Consider the following 18,262-nt stretch of genomic DNA (forward strand, 5'->3'; position numbering starts at 1 on the left):
TGAATTTTAACTGGGATATTGAAAGTTACCCTCTAATTGCAGAGGGTGCAGAAATAGTTCCCTAAATACTGCTAGATATTATACAAACCTGTCTCATTTTTCTGCATTATTCCTTCTGCATGTACAGAAGGACAGGGGGACCTTCCATTACCACAGCCGGTTGGCTTAATGATGGCCTTGCCAGGGGATCATGGGCAGCACTAAATGCACCGAAGAGTTAAACTGAAACCCCTCTTGTGCGCATTTTTTTTTTTTTTTTTTTAAGATTATTTTTACCAGAGTGGCGGCTTCGCTGCTGCTGATTTGCAGGCGTTTCTGTGGGGAGCCGCCCAGCAGAAGCGGGAGCATCCCCCGGGGGCTGAAACCTAGCGGCGGGGACGGGGAAAAGTGGGAACCTGTAATTAAAAAAAAAAAAAAAATTTTTAGAAAAAGAGGGCGGAGGGAAACCTCCCCTCCGGGCCCCGGCCTACAGCCCGCGGCAAGACGGGGTCTGGGCCCCGCGGAGGGCCCGGGAGTGGCGGTGGGCTGGCAGCCGGGCAGCCTGGGCCGCACCACGGCCGGGCCGCAGCCTGGCGCCGCGGGGGCGGAGGGGCGCGGGAGGGCGGCCGCGGCCGGGCGCTGGCCCCGCGGGCGCGTCCGTGGGTGGGCCGAGGCAGCTGGCTCGGCCCCGCGCCCGCCCCCGTTCTCCCTCGGAGGGAGTTAATAGGGGTTAATGCTCCTGTCGCTGCTCTTCCCCTCCGGAGTGGCGGCCGCACGTGCGGGGTGCGTGGGCGGGCGCCACCGTTGCCGCTTGGTGCTGTGGCGAGGCGGGCGGGCGGGCGCCCCTCCCGCTGCGGCGGCCTCCTCCTCTCCCCTCAGTGGAGCCGCCTCTCGCCTTCTTTCGCCGTCGGGGCCGCGTGTGCGTTAGCCGGCGGGGTTCCGGAGGCGGGCGCGGGGCAGCGGGACGCCGTCGGGCAGGAGATGGTGGCGCGGAGGAGCGGCGGCGGCTGCGGGTGCTGGACCGGGAATGTGAGAAATTTGTAACTTCCTAGAAATCGAGGAGCCGAGGAGTAGCTGTCGGGGTGAAGGTGAGCAGCGCGGCTTCGTTCCCGAGCTACGCGAGGTGCGACGGAGCCAGGGGTCTGGTGGGTGCGGGTCCCTTTTACTTGCTGCGCTCCCCTGCCGGTCGGTCGGCGGGGGTTTGCCCGAGGGCGTTATCTGCGCCCTGTTCGCTCTTCTTCCTCGGAGCGGTTCGCACGGGTACCGAGCTGATGTGCTGGAAGGGCGCAGCGAGCCTGAGGGAGAATATCGCTGAGGTCTTGTCCCGAACAGCTGAACCTTTTTAAGCGCTGCTGTCTTTCAGGGATTCAGGTACCCTTGAGGAGTTTAATTTTGTGGAGGTTAATTAAAAGGCAGTTGTAAAGTATTAAGGCTAAAGCTGTTTTGACAGCTTGTCTTTCTTTTTTTAATATTTATGTGAATTTTCCTCCTCTAGCAGCTCTTAAACGTGTAACTGTTCTGCTTCTAGATGTGCAGTAATTTTGCAGTATGGAATGTTCGTTTCTTATTCCCCTTTAAACTTAAAATACGTTTTTTGTGCTGGTACTGCATTTCGTTTCAACACAGTAATGTCGCTTGAATGCCGTTATGATTCTTCCAGTTATTTGGCACTGAAGATTTCTGTGAATATCACTTGCTGCAGTGTTCTTGTAGCTGAGCTTTCTTTTTATAACTCCTTTCGAACATATACTGTGTTTATAGACTCATGCAGAATGAATCTGTGTTTTTAAAGGCTGCTGTTATTCCATTTTGGGTTCTTTTAGTGTTTCAGTCTGAATGTCTAAATATAGTTCTGATTTTTTTTTTTAAGTCTTCACCTGCACGTCAATGTCTTCAATGGCTGTTTTATGAACTAATGATAAAAAAAAAGGAAGGTGTGTATGGAGGAGTGTTTTCCTGAAGGCTTTTAAGATACTTTAGATTTCAGGAAAAAATGTTACTAGCTTGTGGAAAGCATTTTGGAAAGTTCACTGTTAATGTTGTCAAGGTAGTCTCCATGCATGGTATTTCTAATAACTTAAAGCTAGAAAACTGATATCTTTCTTAAAAATATTTTGAGATACTTGTTTAGGTCAGAAATACAGCATGTTTAACTTGCACTTATCAGTGAGAAATACTGGTTGTTAAAATAACCTTGCCAATTTTAAAGCTGAAGAAGTGGTCACTAGTGGTTACATGATGATGATGAATTGTGTTAAAATTGCTTTTCAACCTTAATTCCCACCTTTGATTGTAAATTACAGCCTCACCACATCTGACATTGTACCAAGCTCTGTTATGTGTGCATAAACAACTGTTCTCTGAATCCTTGTAGAATTGAAACACCTTCTTGTTCTCTGTGCAGCACTGAAATATGTGAGGTTGATGTATGCTCTTAACTGCAGGAGTTTATAAACTGTCCTTGAAGAATGGACATAAAATACTAGCTGTAGTTGCACTGATGTAACGTGGGGAATCAAGGGGTGGTGAACTGGGCATGCAATTCGGCTATTGCTAAAGGCTCTTTCTCTTAACTTGCCTTTTATATTCCGATATTTAAGTTGTTGCCTTTTCATTATCCAACAGCTTTATGGTTCTAGGCAGCTGTGAATTCTGTAGAGCACAGACTTCAAAAGTGTATTTTCTGGATTGTGAACTTGGATTTACATATTTCATTATTTTAAAATCCAGATATATTCTGTTGTATGGATTTTACCCTTTTGCCAATTATAGTACATAAAATCCAGTAATTTTCTCCATATTCGGTGCGTTAGCAATAACATCCGTCTTCAATAGATCAGAATTCTGCTGTGTTTATGTAGTGAAACAGAGGGAGAACAGTTGGTGACTTCCGTTGAAGGCTGTGTAGAAAAACGGGCACTATATCTGGAATTGAAATTTGGGGTTCTCCCGCTTAGTCTTCATCAAGAGGGAGCAAAATGGGCCTGGGGTTACTTGCTTTGTGTTTACTGAAGCCTGACTGCCCTCTTATGTAGAACTGACTATGTTGCAAGTGGCTGGTATCAACAGTAAGACTTCTCGAAAGTAGTTCACAGTGCTGTTGCTACAATTTTTGATCTGTGCTATCCTTGAGCATCTACATTTAAGTTTAATTGGACCTGGTGTGTAGGAAGGCCGAGGAAGCATGCCAAGAAATGTGCAGGTAGCAAGTGTAATGCAAACTTGATTTTTTTTTTTTATGTGCTTTGCTGTTTGTGTAAGTCATACTGGCTGAGGCACGTAGTGACACAGACTAAAGATGAAATTATTGTGGACCTGTGTTCAGGATTAAAAGACAGCTGCCTTTTATTGGCAGTATTTGTTCTTTAGACCCATTTCATTACTCAGGGATTGCTTAGCACAGCAAAGAACCTGTATTCTGTCGTGTAATAAACATGAATACAAATAGATCCAGTCCAAGCCACGAATCTTGTTATATGCCAGTTAGAGTAATTTACTGGAGCTTATTTTGGGAGGTGGGGCAGAAGGGATGTTCTTGGGCACAGTGGAATCGTGGGAAGTGTTTGCCTGACTTGTCCGAAGTAAATTTGATAGAGACAAAAAAAGAGGAGCTGCTTATTTCTTTCTCTTGGTTGAGTTTTCACTTCATCTGCTATCCTTTTCTACAAGTAGAAAGAATCAGTTGAATTGGACTTTGCCCACGTTGCTGCAGAGTAGTGGTTTGCTTTCCATAGTGGTGCTACTAGAGATTTTTAAAAATGCAGGTAGTGAGTGGGTGTGTAAACAGGGAGCAGACTTTTTCCTTTATACTAATGGCTGAATTCTCAATTCTCATCTCCACACTCCCTTCTAACTACAATTTGAGAAAGTCAAGGATTGGCCAGGGTATTTTTGTTAACGCTCTCCTTTTTCTTCAGCTGGAATATTTCTAGAGGTCTACAGTGGTGTTTAGTGTTATCATATTAAAAATCATACGTATGTGTAATTTAAAAGGATGGCCTGTGTGAAACCTATTTTCTTGAGAACCTAATTATTCAGCAGCTTCTGGTGATCTATCTCTCTTTACAGATTAGCAACCTGTGTTTTGCTTTTGACTCTTTCTGAAGCACGTGACTTCTGCAGTCCCTGGCTCTCCTCATCCTGTATTTCTGTTGCATTGGATTCTGAATATCGTCTCCCATTTCCTGTGTGTCAGCGGCTTGTTTGGTAATGAGAGTGGGACTCTCCGTTTCGTCATGCAGCAGTTGAGAAAAAGTTGACTTTCTGGGCTTTCTCAAAGATTGTGTAATGTCCAGTGATATGTTGAGTCATTATCAGGGTATTTGTGGAGAAGACTGAGGAAGTGATGAAAAGTATGCCAAAGATAATACTTTCTCTAAAGTAAGAGGAAATAGAGTAATGTTTATAGCAAGTAATAGGACTGTCTCCTGTATCTTGCTCTCTGTTTCTGTATATCCTGGTTCATTCTGTAATTGGAATCACACTCAGGTGGGATTTTTGGCAGCTGTTTTTTCTGGTGATTCAGTCCTAGAGTAAGTCTTTCTAGGCAGATGATTAGCGTACAGAGAAATGCCTGTTCTGTTCCAGTGGGTGAGTATGGATCCTGGTGATTCTTCCAACCGTGATTGCAGGGAGACTGTCTTTCGGGTTTCTTGACTGTTCCTGTCTTTGCTTCCCTTGTATTACTCAAAGAGTTGGAGAGAGTACGATAGCTGATTTGCACTGACATTAGAGGCATTTAAGGCAATTTGGCTACAGCTGGAGAGTACTCACCCAGCAGGTGAGTACACAGTTTCCTAATCTGGTTTTGAGCATTCTTGTCAGAGATTGACTCCTAAGCACCCAGAACAAGGGTCTTTGGTTATACAATGGTATCATCTTCAGGCCATTATCATTTTAAAAAGAAAAGAAAATGTTTCAGTCCAGAATAAAACAATCTGATTAAATTTCAGAAACCTTTTCTAATACAGTTTGAGCCCTGCTTATGTAGAAAGGATTAAAAGGAGGTTACTATGTGCCATTAAACTACATAATGTTTGCCTGTTGCATGCAGCTATTGTGAGGTTGCACAAAATAGTTTATTGTTAGAAATTCAGAAAATTCTTCATTTGTAGGTATAGTAGATCTATAGATGTTCTCATAGCGTCAGGGTTCTGTTATTGCCATGTTCTTACTTCACCAGAGGCGAGGGTCGGCCTGAAATTTGACATTGTTGTGGCTTCCTGCAGGACACAGTGAAAATACTGCTTGCTTTTTGACAGCCACAACGGAGAAAATGGACAGTGTAGCTGTTGATAGGCTTGAAACTTTGCTAGGAGGATGCCTGACTTCTGTTCTCCTATGCCTGACTTCTGTTCCGCTCTAATGCGTTTGTCTGTGCCTTCCCGTGTTCCAGGCCTAGATACTGTAGCAATGTAAAAGTTTTGTCTGTTTCTGGACACCACTGGTCTCAGTGTTAACCTGTCCTGCATTATCTATGTGCTCTTTCACTAGTGCTCAAGTATAATTTAAGGGGTATGTATTTTGCTACTTGGTTTCCTGAAGTTCCTTCTCCTTTGTGCCTGTTATCAAAGTTGAGGCCAGGGGATCCTTGTTCTTAGTTACAGGAAAAGCTATAGCCAGAGGCAGAGACTTCTCAACTGACAGTGTCTGTTAAATTCACTTGTATCTGGCAACCCTCAAGACACTGCAGTTTGCACTTTTGAAGCTGTGGATGAAAATACATCCCTACTGTTTGTTCTCTGTTATTACTTCATGCAGTTACCACAGCATTAGTGGTTCTACCTGCTACTAAAACTACAGCTGTATTCCTAAACTACAGCATGGCAGAGAGTAAGGCAGATCTATTCCTATTTCTCTAGTCAGACCTACAGTTCAGATATGAGAAGCTCTCAAGAGCTGATAGACTCGTGGCAAATAGAAATTGAAAGAAAGCTCTGATCCTCTGGAGCTTAGTGGCAAACTGATAATGCATTTCTTCCAAGTTTGTCAGTTCAGCTTAGTGTTGGTGACCCAGACACAACTCAGAGGAGATGCCTCAGGGAAAGAAAATAATCAGTGAGTGATCTTCCAGGCAGCTTAATGAAAGAAATACAACGTTGCAGTTTCAGCTTCTCAGCTGATTTATTCTTTTTTCTCCCCAGTAAGATGAATAAACTCTTCCTGAATTAATCTGGGTGACACTTCCTCCTCTTGTTTTCCATAGATCTTTCAACTTCAGATCTGGAATAAAGCTCAGTCTTCCAAGTGATATTCTTTGGACTAAAGCTTTTAATTGATACTGCTCCTGTACTGGTATTTAAAACTATGACACCAAGAATAAAAAATGAAAGGGATGAGAGAGGCACAGCCTATATTGTAAGAATGAGTGCAAGCATGTTAGGAATCTTTTGTGACGAGTGTCAGTTCACAAGAGGAGAAAGACTATGAGTGATATTAGTCAGGGAACACCTAATCCGTTTTAAAGCTTTACTTGTTTTTTTATGAAGACAGATAAACACAGAGACTTGTGTTCAGTTCCTGGCACTGGACCTGAAGTAGCTAAAGATTGACATAAGTGCTTAGTAAAGTCTAAGCTTAGTGAAACACTTACGGAAAGTGGTGCCTATTGACTACTTTAGTGGACCTCTTATGATGGAGAAGAGCACAGTTAACCTTTAGATCTTCATTTTAGTGTGTGGCAATGGGTGAAGAACAGTCTTAATCCCACACCAGTACAAAATTGTGGAAAACGGGAACTGTGCCTTGTTGTAATAAAGCTTTTAGCAGTTGCTTGCCAAAGGAAAAGAGAAAACAATTTGAAACTCAAAGTCTGTGTAACTGGCTTGGATGAGCTGTGTTATAGTCAAATAAAGGTGAGGGGGAAGCTTTACCATGCTCAACCCTATAATTACCTGATCAGTGAAGTAATAGACAATCAAATTAAGGTAAATGCATATGTAACTAAAAGTAATTCTCTGAATATGTTGCAGTATGGATCATCTATCATTTAGCTGTGATTACAGTGATTTCAAATACTCCTTTTTGTTTAAAGTCACCAGATAAATCTTTGAAAATTACTTAATTTGAAATGGCTACAGGAGGAGTAATAGCATGAAGTTTGAAGCAGAGAGATGATCTGGCTTTTGAGAAAAAGAAAAATAGTCAACTGACTGCCTGCGACTAGTTGGGTATCAAGAACAAATCTTTTCACTGGATTCCAGGGGCTTTGGCCTTCATGCCAACATAAATATGGGTGTCTCTATAATAGCAGAATTACATTGGATTAGTTTGTGCTTTTCGGAAATTTATAATGTGAAATACACAGTTCACTTTTATACTTCCCTGTTTTAAGAAAATAGGGAGTTAAATGTTGAACTGGGTGCTCTGTTTTCCTCTGGGTGTTTTGGAGAGAGCTGAGGTCACTCTAAAAAATTTTTGTCATGTTTGTAAGTTGGTCAGACACACAGTGTTCTAGAAGCTGAGCTGCATTCACTAAAACACTGCAGATGGCCATGCAGGCCTGAACAGAGGGTTGTAGCTACATACCATTAATTTCAGCTGTTCTTAGGCAGTGCTGAAGTTCCTGTTGTTTGCAGTGGGATGCAGTAAACAATTGGCTTGTGCTAAAGGCAGATGTGGAGAATAATGTCCCCCAGTGAGTGAAGAGGCATCTAGTTAATGCTAAGCTCTCTGCCTTTTTGATGGCTTTATCCTCTCACTTGTCTTGTGCCCTCCTCGAGTTCTGCAAGGAAGCTAACTGTTCTGCTGAAGGGAATGGAGGACCTTACTGTTCTGCTAAACACAAAGTATGCCAGGTATGGGGGAAGAGGGGGCAGAGAAGGTAAATATTCAGACAGACACATGATAGTACCTGTGTCCTCCTCTAAAAATCACATGAATTTTTTTTTTTCCTCGTGTCGTCTTTCATCTCTGATGTGATAATTAAATACACTCGGCATGTTCTGACAAATCTGAAATGCCCTCTGGTACAGACTCATGCAGTTGAAAACCTTTGTTTTTGAAATAAACTGTTCTGAATGTGGCTTTTCTCAGATGTGTGATACCAGGTTGTCATCTTTAGTTATTTCTCCATGCTTTACCTTTGTTCCTTCAAAGTATTGTTTGTAGCAGGCCCAAATCTGTTTCCAGTATGTCTACACAACTCAGTGATTTTCTGGGTGCAGTTGTGTCCTTAGAGGACATGAGTGATTTCAATGAATCAACAAAGGACCACAAGCATGAAACAGTTTGAAAATTGTAATGATTATGAGTGTATATGTGCATAGTAAAATGCATTTCCTGCCAGGAGAAGTTCTTGTCACACAGGTTTTAGCACTGTGAATTAAGCGTTCCCATACTTAATTTTCCTTTTATGTTCACTTTAAGATTACATGATGGAATTCACGTTTTCTCAAGAAAAGCTGTGTGTCTTGGATCAATACCGTTGAAGATACCTTCTGATTGCAACACCTGAAGCAGAGTCCTGTAACAAATTTGTCAAAAGAACACATACAATGGATCTCAAAGAAAGCTGCCCAAGTGTTAGCATTCCCAGCTCTGATGAACACAGAGAGAAGAAAAAAAGATTTACTGTAAGTATGTGAGGCTGTAAGCACTGTAGGCAAATGCATAGACTATTAGTGCCTAGAAGCACTACTTTCTTGTTTTTACTAGTAGGCTTGATATTATTTTCAACAGGTGTATGGAGATCTGTTCACTTGCTCTTGTGAGTACGGGCCATAGTCCAGTGTGAGAAGTTGTGAATATTTTACAGTATTTAACCGTGTTGCTTTCTGCAAAAAGAATTGGCTTTACAGATTTCTGGTATTTTTACCCTCAAATTGCAGCACTTTCTCGTATAAAACACATAACTGTCCAAATGCAGGGTTAACATTTTGGTACCAAATTAGATAAGATTTGGCATCCGATGTGATTTTTCATGAAAACAGTTATTTTGTAAAGGAGTAAAGTGTGATTTTTGATTGTTTTTTTGTTTGTTTGTTTTTTTAAATGGCCATTTTTTTCATAGGTTTTATTATACTTTTATATTTTTTTGTCTAAAAAAAAAAAAACCACCATCAAATTTTTGAAAGACCTTTCTTCTGTCTTCCTTCCTGTTTTCTGATTCTAATGCCTATGAGTTTTTTCCTGTCCTATTCTCATTTCCACTCCTTGTCATTCCCCTCCCTTCTTCCTTTTTTGGCCTCCCAATTTGACTTGCTTTCTGGAAGTAAAGTCTTCCCACTCTGTGGGGAAACTCTTTGCGTTGCATACTGGAAAATAAAGTAGTGTAGCATGGATCTTTGTTTTGCTCAGTATGCTAGGATATAAAGACAGCATCATAATACTTCCTTTAAAAAGCTCAAACTATTTCATTGCTCTTGTGCAACTTCCTCTAAGCTTTTTTTTTTTTTTAAGTGACTTAGTCACTCTTCATATGTGGAATGCAAACACCCTGAGAGTGAACTGGTGTCTGAAGAATCCAACGAAACAAAGATTTACTTTGAGTTATGTATCTGGCTTTCCTCTTCACCTCCCTTCCTCAGAGAAGAATAACGCTATTTGATTCTACAAGTGTATCGAGATGTAATTTCGGGAAGGAGTGTGCTGGTAAAGGGAACAAACGAGAACTTTACTAATACTTTAAACTGCTCCATGCACGTGAAACTCAAATGAGCAGGAGAAACTTCATAAAAGTCTAGACTTGAGCAAAACAGGTTTGTTTTACTGCGTCAGCGCTGGCAGTCCTGCTGTTAAAATGTGCCAGTGTGGTACGTTTGTGGTACATAGTAGTGCTGTGATTTCCAGGTCATTTTACCTAAAGAATTGTGTGACAACCGTAGCAACTTAAAGGCACTTTCTTTGGGTGTGCCCTTTAGAAAGCTGTACAAGCAAGAGTAGGAAGCTTCAGAAATCGGGGGGAGGAAGGAATCCAACCCAGCTTGCACTGTGTGGAGGTACACTTTGTCTTGACAGCTTCTGCTTTCTGCATCAATTAGCAGCTTGACAAGAACTGCTTTTCACAACCAGGGTTTTGAGTATTACCGCATATATTTTAGGATTTGATAACAGAAGTGAGGGTCATACTGAACTTCATGGTAGGAACTGTGAATTCCAGCATGTACCTGTCAGTGCTTTTACTCTTTCTCCTCTTTTGTAGCTGTGTTGTACTGGCTGGAGCCTGTCAGTACTGCTTTTGGAGGGGAGTGAGAGAGGGATACAGGGGCAAACAGTTCTTAACAAATATGTGGTAGGTATAGCTGTCTGTTTCTGATAGCCGTGTTAGTGCCATTTCCATAAAGAGCAATAAGAACTATAGGGTGAAAGAAAAGGTTAGAGTGATAAAGGCTAGGGAAGACGTCAGGTGACTATTTTGTGTAAACTTCACCTTACTGTCACTTACAGTATATATCACTACTGCTTCTGAGACTGTTCTAGGTCTTACTGGTCTGAACAGAAACTATTAATTCCAGCTCAAACCTTACAGTGGCTCACTTAATGCTGGCGTGGAAACAAGACAAGTATGTGCAACTTTGCTTTTACTTGCTCTTCTTTTTCCCCTCACACCCTGACGAAGCATTTTTAAAAACAATCTTGTCTCTCTGCCGTCCTCATTCTGATAAATGAGTCAAGCTTTTCAGTTCTGTCTTTGGAAATGAACTCTTCATTCCTCCTGAGCATTTTCATAACCTTTTATTGAATATTTGGTTTGTTCTTGTGAAATACTGTGTGCATTTTATGTATTTACTGCCAGTATTTTTTCTTGACTAATGATTTCATGTTTGAATTTTTGGGACGTTCTGGCAAGGAAGCAATTTTGCTTCTACTTAATTTGTGGTAACCAGCCTCTATGTGTATCCACTGTAGTTCACTGTCCTGCCTTTTTCTGAAGATTCAGCGTTCACTTTCTTCATAAGAGGAGGAAAATACTTGCTTGGTTTGGAGCTTATCTAGGCTGTATTAAATGCTATTCTGTCGTTGCTGCATAGTGGGATGCTTTCTTTTGCCTGTTTTGCCAAATAGCTTTGTTTTGGATTTTTTTGCTTTTATCCCTATGCTGTTTGATGTCTGAGGCTTAATTTTCTCTTCTGACCTGTTTTCTTGTCTCCCCTCACATCCCAATAATATACAGGCTTATTAAGAAAGCTCTTTCAGGGTTGCTATTTGTCTGATTAAATCTGGAAACTTTGTCTCAGATCTGTGATGTGTAATACTAATCCCCAGCCCTGTGGAAATTGTGGAGTTGTTTTTTTATTGACAATAGTTTCCTTGCTTTCTCAATGCTTGCTCTCTTGAAATTGGAAAACAGCCTACCTTTTTACTTATCTTTGTTTAATACAAATTGAATATTTAACCCAGAATCATGAGCTACCAAAACAGTTGAAGCATTTTAATTTCAGTGACTTCTTTCATGAAGAAATCTATTACATCCAGAAATAGCTGGACCCTACCCTATCTGTGTCTGGGAAGACAGTTTATGGTGATGATTGTGATCGTGTTATTTTCAGGAATTCTGTTTCTTTTTCTTCCTTCATCCTTTCTCAAAACTTTGTGTTATTTATCCACATATTACAAAGTGTGGATGCATCTTATCTATTTTTTAGGAGTTTTTTAAGACTAGTTTTGGTTTAGGAGTAATCAGATTTGAAAAGGGTATTATCTTAAGTAAGGTTAGATTCCTCCCCCCCACCTTTCTAGATGGGGCATTGTATATCTCTCTAAATCATTACATAGGTGTAGCTGACAGTAGTAATACAGCCCAAAGATGTTATGTTTTAGGTTTTACCAAATTCTTTGTAGATATCATACGTGTTCTTACTGTTCAGTGCTTCCTGAACTGTTGAACTTGCAGTTTCTACTTTGGGTATGCAAGAGCTTTGGTGATGGTGTGGACTGGATGACCTTGTATGGTTCTTTTAATGCTCTCTCATATAAAAAACATTGACTGTCATTGTTCTACAGCTAGCTACTGCAAGAATAAAACTGTGAATTTTGAGGTTGACAAGGAGGTGAATATATATAATCTTGTATCCAAAGTTATGCTTGCCTGTGCACTTTGCACTCTGTGTTTTGCCCTGCTATTTTAAGAGGTTGTCCATGGCCTGCTGCTTAAGCTTGTTGGCATTGATCTGCCATGCAGCCATGGGGAGTGAAGATGTTGTGTGTTTGAGCATTATTTGCAGGACCTGATTGCTGCATAAGATACCTAGTGCAGGAGGACAGTATTTAAGTCTTTGCAGCTGAAGCTTTTGCTGTTTAGGGAGGCTCTAGAAGGTGTGTAGATAGGTTTTATGCTAATGCTTGTTTAGCAGTATAAGGGAAAGCTAGTTTTCTAAGTAGAGTCTCATCAGCATCCTACTGGATGCTTCTATCCAGCCTTCTGTGTTCCCCAGGGAAGACTGAGAGCAGCTTATTTGAGCAGTTAATGTAGCATGAATGCAAATCTCAGGCTAAGGAACTGATGGTGGTGGCTGCCACTTCCACTGAAGGAGTTAAAAAGAGAGAGGTGAGCTGGTGTTGCAGGACAGAAGGAAGACTGGGGCATTGGTCCAGTTTTCTACATCGGGAATTAGCAGTCTTCTGCACTCCTTTCCTTGCTGTGCCCGTCCTCTCCTTTGAAGGAATAGCCAGGCTCCCTCTGGAAGCGTAAGAAGGGAGGTCAGCTAGTTGCATAAGAGACAGGAGAAGCCTGCTGGACGCTCAGCTGTCAACCAGATTTATGAAGCCAGGGAATGACAATCTGTCTAGTTACGGGAGTCCTCTGCTGCCATGGGATTTGAATGGCCAGAACTGTGCAGCAGGTTCCAAGTACGCCTCCCTTGATCCCAGTGCTGTGTATTGTGTAACCTGTGCTGTATTTCAGCCACAGAAGTGGTTTTCCCTGCCTGAACAATTGTGTCATCTGCCAGGATCCTGACTATAATATGTATTCAAGATGTTGCAAGGAACAGTTACCTTTATAGCTGCCTTCCATATGTGCTTTCTCTTGGTTTTGGTGGAGACAATCTTCAGTATTTAAATGCTTTACTTCCTTAATATTAGTCTTTATTATGGATTATCAAGTTGTTAACAAATTTCATAGCAAATTTTTGTAGACTGCTATCTGATGGCCAGGTGTTCTTGTTGGATATGAACTAATTTATGAACCTCCATTAAATCAGCATAAACACCAGGTAAGCAAAAACTATTTCTGTAAAATGCCAAACTCTTCTAACTATTCTTTTAATCATTTGTGTTGATGGCTGTGTGACAACTGTAAGAAATATATAGCTCAACAAGTACTTTTACACAATACATTTAACAACCTTCCCTTATTTCCACCACAGGATTAAACCTGGGAGGTTTTATTAAACTTTGCTGTTGGCAATAACGTTATCTTTGTTTCTACAGGTTTACAAAGTGTTGGTCTCAGTTGGCAGAAATGAATGGTTTGTCTTCAGACGGTATGCAGAGTTTGATAAACTCTACAATACGGTAAGTAAAAGGCAAGCTATGAAATCATGCCAGAATAGCACAGAGCAATGCTTGTTTGCAGCGTTATGGTTTGAGTTAATTCCCTCATTGAGGAATTTGAGTCAACACTCAATAACCATAGGAGCCTGTTTAAAGAAAGAGACAGGGCGGATTTTTTAAACTTTGGTTTGTTTGAATTTCAAACTCGAAATCCATTTACTTGTCACTTTTTTTGTTGTTGCTTGGGATCCTAGTGTAATGAGAGAAACTTCCAATTTACTGGTTGTCAAAACATGAAATGTGCATTTGTTCGTGATGGTAAAAATCACTGCAAAACTTAAAACATCTAGATAGATAAATTTACTTTGAAGTACTGAAAGCAATGAATAAATCCTTGTTTCTTAATATAAACTTTCTGGTAAGTCAGTCATGACAATTACTACGTGCAGTTTCATAGCGAAATTTTGTGGCGGTGGTCCAAATAAAATAGCCCTTTCAGCAACCAAGTATGGATTTCTTGGGTTCGTTTCTGGAAGAGGATTTTGCCCCTTTTGCATAGTGGTAAAGTAGGGCAAATACTTGCTCACATGTGCAGTCTATTATGTGTCCTGTGTCCATACTTCTCTCCAGTTCTTCATGTTTAAAGCCCATAATTTTTTCTTTAACAAAAAAAAGAAATAATTCCTCTGTGGCCCCCATAAGAAAAGATTACCAGCTGCTTACCTGTGCCTACATTTCCCTTCCATTGCCTCTGTGGGAAGTAGTTGGGCTTTTCTCCATTCTGCCTCACTTTATGTGGATTTGTATGTGACAGTGGTATACAAATGCAGGCACTGAGCTTGGAGCTGTCTACAAGGTCTGAGCTGAAGTCAGCCTGGATGCACCATGCTATGCTTTGCCTGCATCTTGGGATAGACTTGTAAGTGATGTGGAAAACAAAGTATCCCCTTTTTGATACCTACAGAGTGAGTGTTGGTGATCCTGTTGCCTTTGCCACATTCTCTTGCTATTCAGATTAGCGTTGCTCTGCTGAAGTTTGTTCAGCAGTGGTCTTTCTCATGTGTATAGAGGTGGAGGTCCTGGGGAAGTGTAACCAGGAGGACATTTAGTCCGGTTTCTGTTCAGTGTAATGCATATAGTATAGTACACCAAAAAGAATTTGTGTCGCTAACTGGAAGAGATACTGATCTTTCTAAGGAAAGAAGAATTGCCAGCTAGTCCATTAGAAAACTACTCTCTTAAAGAGGATCAGAGTAAGATTGCTCTTCCTGGAGCACTTGAAGAAACTGTAATCAAGGCTTGGCTCATGTCAGATTTTTTTGATAAAGTCAGTGCTGTTGTGTATGATCTGGTCAATTTATCCAGTGTATAATATAACCAAATTATCAAAGGCAGTATCGTAAAACAGGCTGTTTATCTATTTACAGTTTTGACTTGGGGTAGAACACCTGTGGTTTTTGAAGCTTTAAGAATGTTTGGGTAAAACCCAGAGGTCTGTATCCCCAGCCTGTCTTAAACCTCATGTATACATCCCTATGTAAACAGGCAAGAAAAAACCAAGGGAGAGAGGGAATTGATGGAGGAAGGAAGTAAAGAGGAGAATAAAACCAACATGGAAATTCTAGCCTACTTTTTTAATATGGGACAAGTGGAAAATCATTTTGCCAATATTGCAGAAGATAGCTGCAATAGTCCATAGCTTTCTAAAGTGAGATGGCCCTTGTATTTAAAAGGGTATGTGACTGGTGCAAACAAGCTGAGTACAGGTTGGTTTGGGTTTGTTTTTTCCCTAAGTGTATGAGTAGAGAAGATAGCAGAGAGGAGCAGAATTACTAATAATCAGATGTTCAAACTGTTTGTCAGAAAGCAAACAAAATGCAATTATTTCTAGGTACTTTGATGTCTAAGAACAGTCCAACTGTGTATGTGTTTTGTTTTCAGCTAAAGAAGCAATTTCCCACCATGAACCTGAAGATTCCAGCTAAAAGAATATTTGGAGATAATTTTGATCCTGGTAAGTTATCATCTTGTTACTCATTCTGTCAGTTTCTTTACATGAAAATTGATCTATTCCAGCCTACAAGAAGCTATCTTCGATGGTTGGTTTTACACCAGTCCTCAAAACAGTGACTAAACCAAAGTTTAGTCACGCTTCAGTCAAGAACAGGAACTAGCGTAGGCAGGGATTCTGCCTTGTGATCTTGAATAAAATGTTACTTAGTGGCCCAGTGCCTCTCTTGCACTGAAGGCTATAGCTCCTCCCGACCCTCCAATATTCGGGATTGTGAGAGATTCTGAACTGTCAGGTGTAATCTCTTCTATAAAAGCAAAAGCCAAAACCCAAACTCTTCTATATGCCTAGTAAATTTTAAACTTCCTTTGTGTGACACTTTTTTTTCCCTCCTCTGAAAAAAGAAATAGCTAAAGGATTTATCTTCGAAGGCTTTTGAACTCTGTGTATCTAAATGTGCTTCCTTGTACAGTTTAGATGAAAATGAACCTCTTCCTGTTGTTGTTCCATTTACAGAAACCTGTCTGATACGAACATGATGTGACCCAGTTAGCAGTGATAGGTCCCAATTAAGCTTGCTCTGTCCACATCAAAATACCAGTGGAAAAACACTTGTAAAGTATGTTTAAATAACCTGGGTGGCACCACCTATGAATAAATAAAAAGGCAAATGTGAGGACAGGCCTTTGCTCTGTGTGTTTATACCCTTTATTCAGGCCATTTTTACTTAAGGGTTTTCCTGATGGTCATTGTGAACCTCCCACCCTTCCCTTGTTTGCTGATGTGATCAGAGCGTGTTTGTAGTTTCACCTCCTGCACCTGTTTCAAGCATGTAATTTTATCCTTTGCTGAAGAGCAAATGGATCCAAAGATGTTGAACTTATTGGAATGTGTTGTTTTGGGGTTTTGAGTTGTTTCAAACAAATTAATTTTCGGCATTGACAGTTAATCATCTGGATCCTGACATGAAACTCCCTTTTATTTTTTATTAAAATAATCAAATGCAAATATCCAGGCTCTGATGTCCTCTTCTGATGAAGAAGTTCTCTTTAATATCTTTATCAATGATCTGGACCAGGGGATCAAGTGCACCCTCAGTAGGTTCCCAGACAACACCAAGTGGGGCAGGAGTGTTAATCTGCTTGAGGGTAGGAAGGCTCTGCAGAGGGATCTGGACAGGCTGGATCGATGGGCCGAGGCCAGCTGTATGAGGTTTAACAAGGCCAAGTGTCAGGTCCTGCACATGGGTCACAACAACCCCATGCAACGCTACAGGCTGGAGGAAGAGTGGCTGGAAAGCTGCCCGGTGGAAAAGGACCTGGGGGTGTTGATCGATGGCCGCCTGAATATGAGCCAGTAGTGTGCCCAGGTGGCCTAGAAGGCCAAGAGCATCCTGGCTTGTATCAGAAATAGTGTGGCCAGCAGGACTAGGGAAGTGATCGTCCCCCTGTACTCAGCATTGGTGAGGCCGAACCTCGAATACGGTGTTCAGTTTTGGGCCCCTCACTACAAGAAAGACATTGAGGTGCTGGAGCGAGTCCAAAGAAGGGCAACAAAGCTGGTGAAGGCTGTAGAGCACAAGTCCTAGGAGGAGCAGCTGAGGGAACTGGACCTGTTTAGTCAGGAGAGGGAGGGGAGAGGGAGAGGGAGAGGGAGAGTTAGGCTGAGGGGAGACCTTATCGCTCTCTACAACTACCTGAAAGGAGGTTGTAGCGAGGTGGGTGTTGGTCTCTTCTCCCAAGTGACAAGTGATAGGATGAGAGGAAATGGCCTCAAGTTGCATCAGAGGAGGTTTAGATTGGATGTTAGGAAAAATTTCTTCACCGAAAGGGTTATCAAGCATTGGAACAGGCTGCCCAGGGAAGTGGTGGAGTCACCATCCCCGGAGGTATTTAAAAGACGAGTAGATGTGGTGCTCAGGGACATGGTTTAGTGATGGACTTGGTAGTGTTAGGCTAACGGTTGGACTCAATGATCTTAAAGATCCTTTCCAACAAAGATGATTCTGTGATTCTGTAAGTAAATGATTGCCAAAAGTTCTACATGTATTATGTCTACAGGGACTTCTTGTTTTGGTTTGGTTTCTTTCCTCTGCTCTGACGGGGTTTTCAGAGCTGGCTGAAGACCTAATAATGTCATGCAGTCTGGTCTCCTGTACAGCCAAATGTACAGGGGATTTCTTGGAGGCAAATTTAGGAAACTGGAGTTTAAATGATGGAAAAAAAGAAGCTAAAACTTTATTAAAACTATGTATGTAAAACAAAGTCCTCAGACTTGTTTTAAATTTCCGTGAACCATACTGAAATCCTTGAAGCATGAGAAACTAAATAGTTCTCAAGATGTTTCTTGCTGGGGGGCAGGGTGGAGATGGAGCCATGATGTTCACTTAAATAATTATTTATAACACTGATTTATTGACACTTTGATGTAATCTTTCTGACGGCTTCTGAAATAGGTCACGTACTTTAGAAATGGTGAAAAGGTATTTTACTTCGGTCAATCAGTGCTTGGGTATGCAGTGTTGTACTATTGCATTGGAGTCGTAAGTGCAGTAGAGTGGAACTGACATATCCCTTTTCCCAAAGTCTACCAAAAATACTGTCATAACATTTATTGTCATCTAAACGCTCCATTTTTATTGTCACTCAGGTTATTTCAAAATTAATCTTGTTTTAACTTCCAAAATGGGACAGAGGGAAATCATAGAAACCAGTCAGAATACAGAACTAGAAAATTACAGAATGCATTTGAGCTGACGTGATGCAGGTGTTTTCCCTTTAGCAGCATGGATAGCTGTGTAGGCTTAGCGTGGCTACATTGCATTGTACATCCACCATA

The 18,262-nt window shown here is 41.3% G+C and overlaps 1 protein-coding gene across 3 annotated transcripts in view; it reads left to right on the top strand.

Annotated features, from left to right (window-relative positions):
• Nucleotides 1-18,262, top strand: part of SGK3 (serum/glucocorticoid regulated kinase family member 3) — a 60,293-nt gene that overhangs the window by 25,036 nt on the left and 16,995 nt on the right. For 2 of the 3 annotated variants that reach the window (XM_068395967.1, XM_068395969.1), the window contains exons 2-4: nt 8,347-8,552; nt 13,351-13,434; nt 15,355-15,427. In XM_068395967.1, coding sequence (XP_068252068.1) covers nt 8,475-8,552; nt 13,351-13,434; nt 15,355-15,427 — 235 coding nt within the window. In that variant the 5' untranslated portion in view covers nt 8,347-8,474. Of the gene's footprint in view, nt 1-919; nt 1,068-8,346; nt 8,553-13,350; nt 13,435-15,354; nt 15,428-18,262 lie in introns of those variants that run through there. The other variant, XM_068395968.1, reaches the window with a different exon arrangement.

The sequence above is a fragment of the Nyctibius grandis genome, chromosome 3 (assembly GCF_013368605.1).
Source record: "Nyctibius grandis isolate bNycGra1 chromosome 3, bNycGra1.pri, whole genome shotgun sequence".
In the NCBI taxonomy this organism is placed as follows: domain Eukaryota; kingdom Metazoa; phylum Chordata; class Aves; order Nyctibiiformes; family Nyctibiidae; genus Nyctibius; species Nyctibius grandis.